General features: G+C 44.3%; 1 protein-coding gene across 1 annotated transcript; it reads left to right on the top strand.

Moving 5' to 3' along the window:
• Nucleotides 1-3,764: 3,764 nt before the first annotated feature.
• On the top strand, nucleotides 3,765-7,015 carry LOC137909640 (disks large-associated protein 2). The gene is made up of 7 exons (XM_068754102.1): nucleotides 3,765-3,829; nucleotides 3,938-4,277; nucleotides 4,400-4,524; nucleotides 4,599-5,005; nucleotides 5,152-5,243; nucleotides 6,106-6,258; nucleotides 6,800-7,015. The coding sequence occupies exons 1-7, from the start codon at nucleotides 3,765-3,767 to the stop codon at nucleotides 7,013-7,015; spliced, it is 1,398 nt and encodes a 465-aa protein (XP_068610203.1).
• The last annotated feature ends 7,169 nt before the right edge of the window (nucleotides 7,016-14,184 follow it).

Genomic DNA, 14,184 nt, shown 5'->3' with positions numbered 1-14,184 from the left:
AATTTTAAAACATATCATTGTAAAAAATATACAAAGAAAGAGCCTGCTGATTAATTCATTAGTTTGAATTGTTCAAAGTGGTTTCATTCAATTTTTAATTTTTTGATTGATTTTCAGATTTGTGTTTCAGCGATATCTGCTGTGTTTTGTGTTTGCACACGATGAGATGTTACCTCATGATAGTTATTTTTCAATATTAAGGAATTGCATATGGGCAACGCTCTGAACCAACTTGGTGAAAACCGATTCTTCAAAATTGTTTGAGGATTAATCTTCTTGTTGATGGCAATATCGCAAAAAAAAAAGTAAATATTGTTCATTAATGCAATGATTCAATAAACACTTTGCTATCAGAGCCGTCTCTTTAAGAATGGCTGCTATGAGCTTTTCCCATCTGCACTTTGAGACAGAAACACAGCGAATGATGTACAATGAGTTTGTTAGCTGGTAAATAGCACTTCTTTAAATTGTTGGCTTAATGGATCTCTGTTGAATAAAGTCAACTGGATTTACAGGAAACGCTTGAAGAGGTTTCATTTCTCTTGGAGGAGAGGGCGAAATGTCTTCAAGGTTTCCGTATAAAAAGTCCAGTTGACTTTATTCAACACACACATCTGCCACACCGGTAAATGCAGCTCTGCACCGTTCACGAACATAAAGATGGATGACTCATGTTCACTTCCTTTCAGTGAACAGAAATTAAGCCAAAGCACATCGGATGTGAGTAATCTCGTGCTGGTGATGTCATTTGGAGTCTATGCATGACACATGTCTATTCATGACAAAATATAAACCAATTAAACACAAACTTAAGTGAGACATTTTAATTAGCTGAAATAAAAGAAGTCATCTTTTGGAAAAAAATTCATTTAACATGGACTCGAAGGTTTTTTTTGTTTTTTTTTAAACTCAGACCCATGTTTCATCTGCAAAGACGAGGTAGGCCATTTAGCCCTACAAAAAGAGTGTGAGGCTTTCACATTAGAGAAACGATCGCGCCATCCATCTTTATATACAGTAAATGCAATGCAAATTCAGCAACGGTTAAAAACAGACACTGATGCAACCGTTTCCAACACTGTAAGGTAAGCGTATTTGTGTTTCTGTCTCCCTATGCCTGAAATGTAACAATAGCTAAAGAGAAAATATAGATTGTTAATTAGCCTTTAGTTAGCTGTGGTGTGACCTACTCTAGGTATGCATCGTCTGCATCTCACCTTTCTGACTGCTGTCGCTTGGCTCCTTGCAGGGATTCAGTTTCGTCTCCCTACTTCTTGCAGCGTGGACCGTTCTCAACCAGCTCCAGGTACAGGCTGTCTGCCATTCTTCCTCTTTCCTGCACACCAGCTCTCATCTTCACAAGCTTCATTTCAGCTGCAGTCACTAATCTGTGGATGGACCAGAGGGAAATCCAGACAGAAAAGAATTTGAGTTGTCTTTTGTTATACACTTTATTTGCGATTTGGTTGCTACATTTCAAACACTGACCTTTACTCCAATATTACAAAACAAATCATTGCTACTTTTAGAGCTTTATAAAAAAGCAATGTACTAATGTATTGTTTCTTAATCTCAAGTCGGTGGGTGTGCATCAATTTACATGCATTAAAAATAATGTATTCCTCCGCAGGACTATCTTTACAATATCCCTTTAAAATAAGACACACTAATGGAAATTCATAACAAGCGTCACAATACTAACGAATTTACATTCACATCTGACTTTTTTTTAACTTACCTGTATTTCATTCAGAAGGTGGTTTGCGTAATTGTTCTTATATTAGGGTGGGAAATGCATCCAGTTAATTCAGTATTTCTTGTCCATCCGGGTTCCTCAAACCACAGAAAGGTTCTGACCTGAATGAGGACCCGTAGTGACGCCTGACAGAACTAAACCTTAGACTCGCGGGTGTGTCTGGTTTGCGTCACGAACGCGCCGCCAGGTGGTGCATTGATTTACTGATCAATTAACTTCAGCCATCTTTTTTTTTTTTGTCCTACAACTCAAATAGGCCACTATTGATTTTAAATTCACAGAAAAAAAGAGAGTACCGTAGCTGTGAATTTTGAAATTTTAAATCAGTTAAAAAAATTTGCTTGATGTGCACCTTAAACATTTAATTGATCATCAATGGCGTCGTGGAGTAATTTCCTCATCATTGATCGACCGAATAAGAGTAATAAATACTCTGAAGTTACGAATAATGACAGAAAACCAGAACTATTAGATACATATAAATTGTGTTTCTGTTTTTGTGTGCATCTGAGCTGATAAAGCGGCTGTTCCGAAGGCAACTACAAATAAATGCGTGCAGTTCAGCAAACACAATTAAACAGCGTGACATTCAGATCCATCCAGTCTTGGCTGTGCTTCAAATTTTCAAAGGAAAACTTCCTGAAAACTTCCTGATGTTCACATGACCTGGTCATGCTTGTCTGTGCGCTGAGCATCGTGCAGTATTTGTTTATACTGTTTGTTTTTACATCATTATAGCAGAACATTTGAAACGTTTTAGGTTCTTCCTCCTGGCAGTGGAAGTCTGTATTTGTCTGGGGAAGCGCAACAAGGTTAACGAGATTTCTGTTTGTTCTTAGGATGAATTTGAATTAGATTTTTTTTTTTATCAGAAGCTTAAAACACTCCTGGGTCCAAGCCGGACCCTCGTGTAGAACAACATGAATTTAAAGAGGTTTTATGACTACGCATAAGTCTGATCTTAGCACAGTCTGAGATTAGTTTCAACAAATTGAAACAGAGATTGCTAATTTATTACGCCACCGTGAGGATGCCTTTAAAATCCAACCCGTTCCTTTCTTTCATTTTATTTTAAAGCATCCAAGCACAATTCTTCTTCTCCACATACTCCAGGTGCCGACCTTCCGTCTTAACCGCTTTACTCTATAATCCTGCAACATTATTAAAAATCACTTTTGCAGGGGACTGTGTGTAAACCTATGAGTCTGCAGGAGGACGTCTGGTGTGCACTCGATGCTAATGCGAGTCATTGTGACGGCTCATACTGAGAGAAGGGTGCATTTCTATGTGGCGATATGAGCCAGGGAATCTAATGTCAGCTCTAAGCAGCATAAACAGGAGCAGATCATTTTATATTGATCACTTGTTTTCTAATCCGTGATTAAAGTAATGCAAGTTAACCGCAGGAAATATCTGAGCGCTGCCAAGAAAGTCGTGACATTTCCATTCTGAATTCAAGTCGACCGGGTCGAACGTGTAAAAATAGAAGTGTTGAGTCGCGTTCTGCATGAGTCACCGTGTTCCATTTCGTTTTGGGTCCCACCCACTGAGCTGCAGCCCCTTCAAGTTGGAAGGAAGTCAAGTCTGTGATTGGATTTATCGTTAAAGGCTTCCCTGTGGTTTCTTTTTTGTTAGTGCGGCTAATGACCTGTAATCCAAAGGGGAGTGTCAGCCGCATCCTCTCCCCCTTCTGGATCTGAATGTTTTCTCGTTAATAGGGATTGTAGATATTCCCGTTGAGGTGTGAAGGAACCTTTAATTTATTGGGATGAAACACGTTGTCAGATTTGAATGAATGGATGCTGTTGGATAAATAACGGGGAAAATTCATTTTCCATGCTCAAATCTTAAATTAAAAATATTTGGTGGGTAATTTTTATTTTATTTTTTATAAGATTGCTATCAGGATAAAGGTCCTATCAAGTTCCCATAATCCATTGCAGCTAATAGACTGTTGTTTTCCACCTTACAGCCGTGGCCTTTGCTTCAATGATGCCAAACTCCCATCATGCTCTTCTTCCACGCAGTGTGTGACGCAGGCGACCTGCGGCGCTCGGCCCTCGCCGGCTTTCGGCAGCACCTTTCCCTTCTTATCTTTTATTTTATCCTCTACCCTTTGTCTTGCCTTGTCCTCGTCTTGTCATTCTGCTTGTGCTATCCAGCGGTGTCATATCCTCCCAGTTACAAGAAGACTCCGCCCCCAGTGCCCCCGCGCACCACCACCAAGCCTCTTATCTCTGTGACAGCCCAGAGCAGCACAGAGTCCACCCAAGACGCCTACCAGGAGGGCAGGCATCCCCGAGGCGGCCTGTGGACCACGGATAGCCTCGGACGACCCATCTACAGCTCCACGGACAGCCTGGACAGCGCCAAGGCGGTCACCATGGCGATGGAGTCAGCGGCAGGGAAAAGGCACGCGTCCCTGGGCAGCCACACATCCATCCAGACGTGTGACAAAGCGGTGCTGGTGTCCAAGGCCGAGGAATACCTCAAAACGCCGCGATCCTCTATCGGGATACAGGTAGGAAGTCCAAGCGTTCCGGCTCAGAGAGGCGGGGAGAGAGGCGGGGTACACCTCAGACGCGTCGCCAGCACCTCGCCCCCTCTCAAATCAATCAATCAATCAATGAAATATAAATAGAGGGTACAGTGACTCATCGTTCTGTCGTTTTCATTGATCAGGTGGAAACTGTGACGGATTCTGAGACTGAGAGCAAAGCCCTTCCTCAGTTCCACTCTATCGGCATCCAGGTGGAGGATCGGAAACGGTGCGCGGGGCGGCTCAGACGGGCGGCGCCGTGTTGCAGTTGCGTCCTTTTAACGCCGTCCCCTCCTTCTCCAGGCACGGGAGGTTCAAGCGCTCCAACAGCGTGACCACCGCGGTCCAGGCCGACATGGAGCTGGAGGGCTTCCCCTCCATGGAGGACAAGGCCCTGCAGTTTGGCGGCGCCTTCGGCCGCCACTCCGAGCCCAGCACGCCCACGCAGTACGGCGCCATCCGTACGGTTCGAACACAGGGCCTGTTCAGCTACAGGGAGGACAACCGGGCCTCCAGCGGACCCCCCAGCCCCCAGCCCGACTCCTGGCTGGTGGAACCCAGTCTGGAGAGCACCGAATCGGGCCGAGCGTCACCCATTCGCAGGGACGGCAGCTGGTTCATGCAGCTGCTTCACAACGAAACCAAGCGGCTGGAGGGATGGTGCAAAGAGATGGAGCGGGAGGCGGAGGAGCACGACCTGTCGGAGGAGAGTGAGTGTCCAAATCATGACCTCAGCGTGGGGCCATGCGAGTGACCGGCTGGAACATGCCAAGCTGTCAGTGACTCAGAATCTCTCTTTCCTCGCGTGTGTGTCCGTGTGTGTGTCCGTGTGTGTGTGTCCGCGTGTCTCCACCAGTCCTAGGAAAGATCCGGAGTGCGGTGGGAAGTGCTCAGCTGCTCATGTCTCAAAAGTTTCAGCAGTTCTACTGGCTGTGTCAGCAGAATATGGTGAGTATTCAGATTGCTCCTGTGCTCCGCAGACACACACACACACACACACACACACACACACACACACACGATGACCGGGGGGGGGGGTAAACTTGTAATGCATGTACACACCTTCATGAAATCGCCCCAGGAGACGGATGGCGACCGCTGATGACCCTGCAAGCAAACCGAAGGGGAATTCCAATAAGGAGCTGCAGCGTTTCAGACGGGATCTCAGAGTGCGAATAATGGACGGCCAAACTGTCTCGCTGTTTAGCCCTCACGTCATGTCGGTTGGCGAAACTCACACACGTTTCTATAACGCTAACTGTCCCCAGAGATAGCATTTATCAGGCGGTGACAGCGTCATGAGTCAGGATGTTTCTGCAGATATGGCAGGGAGAGAGAGAGAGAGAGAGAGAGAGAGAATGAAAGAGGCAGGCAGGCAGACATTTAATTGCACCTTGAAAAGCCATCCTTCTCAAATGATATGCAGGAGCGATCGGAGGAGGGTGAAGTCTGCCCGTCACTCCCCCCATCATAGGCGCTTTCGGGCAGGGCTCCATCTCTCTCTCTCTCTCCTCATCGATAATGGGGTGATGAATTAAGTCTAACATTGGTCGTGACAAGCCGTAGATTGCCCGGAGGTTCCGGACGTGTCTGGATGAGAGGGGGGCCATTTTGCCCCATCGTGTGTGGAGAGGGCAGAATGTTTGCCCGCTGCAGCACAGGATGGGCAAATTCTGTTTGAAGCAGATGTAGTGGGAGTTAAGGGACGTGCCCAAGAGCCATCAAAGAGGTTAATATGAACAATGCTGGCGCTTGACCGCCACCCAGTGGACATGACGGTGAAGTTCAAGTTCTTCTTCTGTCCCATCAGGACCCCAGCGCCATGCCCAGACCCACATCTCAGGACCTGGCTGGATTCTGGGACCTCCTGCAGCTTTCCATCGACGACGTCACTGCCAAGTTTGATGAGCTGCAGCTGATCAAGAGCAACCAATGGCAGCCGGTGGACGGCCCGGACAAGAAGGTAAACGGCGCTTGTGATCATTCCCGTAGTCTTAACGGGGCTCCAGGTGAATGTGCAGCAACATGCGCCTCGGGTTTTAGGCTCGAGAGCAGCGGAGGTTTGTCATTCTTATCATAACGCTTGTCGCCTGAGGTAAAAAGCAGTTGAGTCCGATTCTCATCAATGACGTCAAGCCAGTTGGATCAATAAAGGGTCCTCTCATCGAGACTTTTATTTTAATCGTGATTGGAATAATCCGGGAGATAATCAATGAGCCTAGATGAGAGGCAGGTAAGTAGAACAAAATAAGTGTCGATGAATAACAACTGGAAACATACCTTTAAAGGTTTCCTCTTTACATTAAAGTCCTGCTTTGACATCATTTAACATTTAAATAACATTTAAATGATTCCACATTTAAAATAAAATAACCGTTACTCAAACGGGGAAGTGAAAGTGATCGGTCAGTCGGGGGAGCAGGCCGCCGCCAGCGCCGCCATCAGTAAAGCCGGAACAAAAGTCATTCCAGTGATTCCTTAATGACCTCACTCTGTCTTCTAAGGAGCGGAAGTGGCCGCCACCCCTGTCGAGGCGGCCCACGAAGGGTCGCGCCGCCATGACGCGGGAGCTCTCGCTTGACCTTCAGGACCGCCAGCGACAGGAAGCCCGAAGACGCCTCATGGCCGCCAAACGAGCGGCGTCTTTCAGGCAGGACTCGGCCACGGAGAGAGCCGACAGCATCGAGATCTACATCCCGGAAGCTCAGACGCGGCTTTGAGGTCCCACGGATTCGCCCTTAGCTCCCCTCCGAGTAAAGCCACATGAACATTCGCCTCGTGTTCGACGTGAAGGTAGAATTAGCAAGAATAATCCCCCCCCCCCCCCCGAGTGAGAATCCACCTGAGTCAAAGGTGAACAAAACACTAAAAAATTATCCTAGCCGAGCTTTAAACCCTCAAGTCCACGCTTTACCGCCACGTCAGCGTTTCCCCCGGTGTTTAATCGAGGCCAACGTTTCTAGATGCTCGCCGGCAGCAACGGTCTTTGGCCGAAGCGCCCCCGTTGAAAGGCGACGCCGATGTTTGCAGTGAAAAACATCCGAGGTGCTACGCGACCATCCGTCCATCGCCAGCCTTAGACCGCCGTTGCTGAAAGTCTTCATGAAAACCAAGCTGCAAACTTCCCCCCCCCCCCGTAGGACCGGGCCTTTCTAAGCCGTGCACGTTACTTGCTGCTGGATGCATTTCCATTGCAGAACAAATATGAATTGCTGACAGAGAGACAGGTTTGACGATGCGTTTTGCACCTAAACGATATTCATGTTTGTATTTCCAAGGGAAATGTAGTTTACGAAGCTCACGCGATATTGTTGCAGTTGAATTGCAAGGACAGACGTGGAAGATTGACTGCGAGGATTCCACGTCCGCTACAGGTCATACAAACTGCACCTTGTGTCGTTTTTGCATTCCTTTCTTTTGGACGGCTCCCGGGCCTCTTTATGATTCCAATATTGTGATTCTAACACTTTTAATTCTACTTACATTGTCTGTCGTATGACCAAACTTTACGATCTACGGTAAACATTTAGTATTTTGTAGTGGAAACAGTCGTGGGTTGAGTTGACAGTGCAATTGTTCTCGCTTATTATGGGATGTTTCCCAGCTGCAATGCGACCCTTGGGGAACGTGTGGCGTTCTTTTGATCTGCTCATTGTAGTCTAGGAAAGACAGGTGCAAATGACACTTTAACAATATTCAGTTACTACAGTAAACGGTGCTGCTTTTTACTCTGAAACTGTTGTCCTTTACCCAGTCCTATGTGCACGCACACACACACACGCACACACACACACACACACACACTCAAGGACTTTTTAAACAGAGATTTATTAATATGGTGCCCATTGTCTCTCTGATGACGTGTGCTGGATTGTGACTCCAGGAAAGACCATCTTTGCAATGCTCCCCGCCGGCGGCGGTGTAAATGAGGAGAAGGTTCCACGGTCCAGCTTCGTTGCTAACGCGCGGCGTGGTCAGGGATATCAGAGATTACAGGCATTCCTCTAACCTTTAAATCTCGCATGGCCACCCTGAGCCCGAGGGCGTAGCGCCACAGCTCGCCCAACGCACGCTCCTGTACCTGCGGCCGTTGGAAGCGCATCCTAGTCACACTCCTCTGCTGATTAAAACAGACGTTGATATAGGTGTCTAAAGTTTCCTAGTTTGTTGTAACTATGACGGCGCTCGGAGGGAGAGAGCGGTTGTTGGGATGGATTACAAGGCTGACCTGAAGAATTTTACTGACAAATCTGAATCCCTTTGAGTTTACCAGGCGGCTTTAACCAAACCACCCATGAATGTAGAGCTATTAATGCAAAAAAAAACCAAAAACATTTAAAAATCAATCCTAGGAGACGAGCACAGCCAGAACAATCCGACGAAACCAGACAAGAAACCCCCAAATAAAAAAAGATATTGTGTTTTTATTCACCTAAATCTATTTTATCTTGTGGAGTTTTACAGGAAGAATAATTCATTAACAAACCCACCAGTTTTCTGCAGTTATATTTATAGATTTATATTCCTTAATCCTACAAATCTCAAACTCCTTAAAGTCAAATCTGATTAATTTGGTTTTATATAACTGCATAATTATGTAGAGAATGTTCTGGACATATCAAATGATTTATATAATTACAGGAAGTGATGCGATAACTAGGACTTCATTGTAAGCAAAGAATAAGGATCCAGCAGATTGAGCCCATTTAATTATCCTTCAAACAGGGACTAAAATTATTTTAAATCTTTTCATCTTCAGAATTACTCAGAAGATGAGGTCAGCAACTCATTTTTATACCAATTACGGTGCTTAGATATTTTCCATTTCAGTCCACGCCTGTCCGTCTAAAGCGAGCTTGGAGGGTTTAACGTTACGCATTTGTGCAGATTTAGCCATGACGGCGTAAAATATTCCATTTTTTCTTTTAACATTTATCTTGATCTGTCCTTCGGCACACCTTTTCTAACACACTGTAAATTTAAATCTCCCTACATGCCTCCATAAATATCTATATCATAATGAAGAGGGAGTTTATTATAATTATCATTTAGGAATGAGTATTTTTGCGCCCATTGAATTTTTAAAGGAGAGTATTTATTTAGGACAGATAAAAGAGGAACTTTAAGTCTAATCTAACGTTCAGATGTTACATTTTTGGGCTATAAAAGCTCGTCTTTTCCCAGACTCCAGGCTTAAACACTGAGCTCGTCCGTTTCCCTGCGTCCACCTGCAGCCTCGTTCCCACACGGACTAACGGCAGCCTCCCATTGGATGAGGATACGATAACAATCCAGCTGCTCTCCCACCTGACTGAAAGTCATGCAAATCAAGCCTACTTCCCACAGACGACATACTGTGATGACATCATGCGTAGCGATTGATGATCTGCTACTCGTTATAGTCGATCCGGGGCTTTTTCTTAAACGTAAACAGAGCTTTTTGATGTCCTCAGAGGTCACGGGGGTCACAGGTACTGAGAGAGGCCTGACCCTGAGTCACAGAAACTAACATTGTGTGTTTTAGTGGTATGATGTGGGGCTATTCTACAATCATGGTGCCATTTGCTTCTATTTTATGCTTCAGGATGACTTCTCCTTGCATCGGTAATAAAACACACGTCTCATATTTACACCGTGCTACTAGGGGGGGCTTAGGAGTCACGAATCCTCAGGTGCCTTACGGTTCGATTCTCATTCTCTGCGAGTGAACGCGGGTCTGTCCATTATAGCGTTACAAAAAGGGCTGGAAACCGGGCGGGGTCGTACTGCAGAATTTAAAGCTGATCTACATTTATTTTGTACTAATCCAAATATCCTACTGTAATAAAACTTCAGCACAATACTTGTACAGCAGAGAGAGCAGGGAAAAACGAGTTTCCTCCTGTGAGGATGAAGCAAGAAAAAGGTTTCTTTGAGTGTAAACCCATTTCAGCTAAATTGTATCTATTTTTCCTCCGAGCTGTGATGTAATTGTATGATTTTTATTCATATTTTTTTCCTTTTTTGGCGTCTTTTGTGTTCTGATAAACCTCAGAGAAGTTTTCATCGGTCTCAAATCAACATGATTTTGTTTTGCTTTGATTTTCTTTTTAAATTCTGACAATCAGTTCACCGAAAGCGTCGAACGCACACATTTACTCACATCAGAAATCACATCAGACAGAGCGCTGGTTGTCCTGCATTATTTACAGTCTCTTCAAGTTAAATTTTCACTCAGAGCTTCTCTCCTTGTTTCTGATTTAGTTGCACTGCAAAGATGTCTTTCTAATGCTTTTGCTCTCTCTTCTCATAACTGAAACAGCCTGACAAACAGCCGTTAAGTGATCCATTATGGGCGCATCGGCTCCTCGAGCAATAAGCCTGATTTAGATGCTTGGTTTGGTTTTTCCCATTACTATATTTTACTATAGGGTACTGTTCCTTAGTCATGTGCCCATTTTGCTCCAACTTGCTTTTAACCTTACTATCAAGTTAGCCATTGGGTCATAATTCTGTTATTCATGCTAAACTAAGCTAACATATGTAGCTTTTCTGAATGCTAATATTTAAGTGAGAGGGAGAAGTTGCGTGCTTTTTAAGTTCCAGGGTTTTATGAGGGGAGAGAGCGTCACAGATTGTCTTGTGTTGTGGTTGTGGGTTGAAATAACAGGACTATAAATGGGATTTTGAATGTGACATGAAAAAGAAAAAAAGATAGAATAAAAAGTTTGTGGTTTACTTAAAACTATTTTGAATTGTTAGATATATCAATAATGAGGATAAATATAATGCCAAATATTCAGTATTTGTACAGAGATATACATATATAAATATATAATATATGCCTAATGGAACTATTTTCCACACTTGATCATGTTTTTGTTGTTTAACATTCCTTTGTCAACATTATTTTACAAGATCTCCAGATAGCATGCGGGATTCGTGAAAATGAATGACTTATTTAGTGTTTCATTGCTGTTCAGTATTACAGCAGTCTACAGGTCAGTTTGTGTTCGCAAGATTCATTTAAGATGAATATTTCTTTTCTAGATTTGTTTACAAATGAGTTGTGAAACCTTTTCTAAAATGGCTTTCATCAGTTCACCTCATTTTATTATTTTTCCGCTTTATCGACGTGTTGTTCGGTATTCTTTCTTTCTTCCAAGTGCTGCTATCAGCCATCTGTTGTAAATAATTATGCAAATTAAACTTTTTGAAGAAAACCTATGGTTGGGAGTCGAAAATTTATCTTTGAAGATTTAATATGAATGAAGGAATTTACAGGCAGAGTCCAAAGAAATGATCCAGAACTCAGTTCAGGATTACAATCAACAAAGAGAAAAAGAAAAGCAGACACAATCAGACAAACAAGGGAGGTGAGCTCACACAGGAGACAGGAAGGAGGGAAAGGCCCTTTCAAAATAAAACCAGCAACTCAAAAGCAGGTAATTTATTTTCACCACCCTGCTTTATCGTCTATAACTAAAAACAACAGAACACGCGCACTCATTTGTAATTAAAGACGTCTTTATTACAGCAAAGAAGCCAAACATTACAGACAAGAATAATTATGGACCGTGAAAGTCATTTCTCTCCTCAGACTGGCCTCACATCCAGACGTTTGCTTCATTCACTGCTCTTCAGGGCCTTTACTTCAGATTTTTAAGGTGGACTTGCGGCAATCTAGACAGTTTTAGCTCCTTGACTGCCTTGGAAATAAAACTCTTCGCTCCGCATGCTATCGAGTTCCATCGGTTCCGTCCAACAAGTGATGGTCCCTGAAGACACTGAAGGTTCTCTCCTTTCTTTGGGTCGGACAAGAACTCTGGATGGAAAAAACTAAAGACTGACGTCCCACCGGCATAAAAGTGTCCTGCAATCGGTGGAAACTAAAATGCTTTTCGTACAATATCAGATTTAGAGTTGAATCCTCTACGATTACAATCTCTTTTTCAGAACTAATGTCCTGCCATTGCATCCATCGACTACATCTCTACTGTTCACCCAACAACGGAGCATCATCATAGTCTATGTACAATAACATCCTCAACGGTAGACCTGGCCTACTCTCGTCCCAACCGAGTGGAACCCTCTGACATTTTATTTACAATAATTTTCGTCAATCAGTCCGTGCACAACGGAAAACACAAAACGGCATTCAGCAAAGCCCCACGAAGAAGCGATGAATGGATAAAACAGCTCAAATCGTGGTCCGAACGATGCTCAGAAACACGCATTCAGACGTCCGTCTAAGATGCTGCTAAAAATGCTTGGAGATTCAAATGATTAGGCACAAAACATGTCTTTAAAAATTCCTTTTCCTTCCTGGTCCTGAGTGGGACGGGAGCCGTTTAGCTCTACTGACCACAAACGGAGCAGATGGGGCTGCTTTTGCACAAATAAACCACAAAGACATCACGGAGTTTAAGTAAAAACAGGACAATACTCCACCTAAATACTGAAAAACTACCGCTAACGCTTGAATGTACAGCTTCCATCAGAGGTTCTTAAACGTCTCTTCATGGACACAAAGCGGGCTCCTTCGGCCTCCGACCCGCTACGGACGCGTTATACGACTGATGCTCCCAGAACCACGGCCCAAGTTTGCGTCCCGACCCGCGGTTTAAGAATCGCTGCTGGTGGATAGTAAACGTGGAATGAAGAATGATTGTTCTTACAAGCAATGCAAGTAAACAAACAATAAATACAAACAATGTGCTTTATCCTTATAGACATATTTACACAAAGTCTTTGGCTTATGAATTAACATCAGCTACAAAACAATAATTAAAACAAAGGAAGTGTTGGCCACCAGCGCACAAAACAAACGAGGCCCGGGGGGGGGGGGGGCGGGGGGGTCAGGTCACTTCCAATTCTGTTCAAGCCCCAAATGGGAATCATCATTTTGTTATTATCATTATGGCCGATTAAAGAGGATTCCTCATCAGTCGGGGCCGATTCCCCTCGTGGACAGAGTCTGATAAATGAAGCCATTGGTGATTGGCTGAATTGGAAGTGCGTTGGGCCCAGCCCTGAAACAAACACGAGCGTGTAAAAATGTCACATGATTACAGAAACACGATGAGCGTTCCAGTTCATGCTTCAGACCTCAGAACTTCTCGCCGTCGGCTCGGAAAGCGTGGAAATCAACTCAACAAGTATAAACGCAAGTCACATTTGTTTGTTTTTTAAGCATACATTTTAAAATAATATTTTTTTTCAGGTTGCCACTTCACGATATTTTATAAGTCTATTATATTAAAAAAAGAAAGAACAACTAAAGACAGGACGGTCCCTTTGTAAACGTGATCTTTTTTGTTTCATTGTCAGGCTTGTTTGTAAAAAGTGACTTTATCAAATCAGCAAACCCACACAGACGGTCGCCGACATTTAGATTGTGTGTTTTTGTTTTATATCGAACGTGAAGCGGGTCCAAGACGGCATCTCAACGGCGTTCTGGCAGAATAATAACGGAACGCGAAGACGCTGCGGAGAAGAAAACAGAAGCGTTCACAGGCGTACCTTTAAGTGTGTGCAGAAGTACACGCTGCAAATATTCACACATCGCCGTGAAGAGACCAACAGGAACCAGTTCATCAAAGGGCTCGTATGGGGGGAGGAGGGAGGGAGACACCTACAGTGGACGTGGGGTACTGCAGCTGGAATGACACGCATCAAGTCTGAGGGGGGGGCTGAACATTTAAATGAGGCCCAAAACATACTGGGGCCCTCTGGCACTGAAAGCTGTACAATAAACACGAAGACATAAAAGAGGTGACCCCCCCCCCGTAGCTCCTCCCATCGTCTGAGCTTTCCCTTTGTTTACAACGCCGGACTCGGAGTCGGTTTTCGCTCGAGCCTTTCCTACGGAAGTAAAAAACGGGGAGTCGGGACCAAAGCGAAAGCAAAG

The sequence above is a fragment of the Brachionichthys hirsutus genome, chromosome 20, assembly GCF_040956055.1.
Source record: "Brachionichthys hirsutus isolate HB-005 chromosome 20, CSIRO-AGI_Bhir_v1, whole genome shotgun sequence".
Lineage (NCBI taxonomy): Eukaryota > Metazoa > Chordata > Actinopteri > Lophiiformes > Brachionichthyidae > Brachionichthys > Brachionichthys hirsutus.
The sequence above is the reverse complement of the archived record's forward strand: the minus strand, read 5'-3'. Positions and strand labels throughout refer to the sequence as shown.

Coding starts and splice junctions, on each gene's coding strand:
- LOC137909640 (XM_068754102.1), top strand. CDS start 3,765: ATGCTCTTCTTCCACGCAGTGTGTGACGCAGGCGACCTGCGGCGCTCG. Junction 3,830..3,937: donor TCGGCCCTCGCCGGCTTTCG/GCAGCACCTTTC, acceptor ATATCCTCCCAG/TTACAAGAAGACTCCGCCCC. Junction 4,278..4,399: donor GATCCTCTATCGGGATACAG/GTAGGAAGTCCA, acceptor ATATAAATAGAG/GGTACAGTGACTCATCGTTC.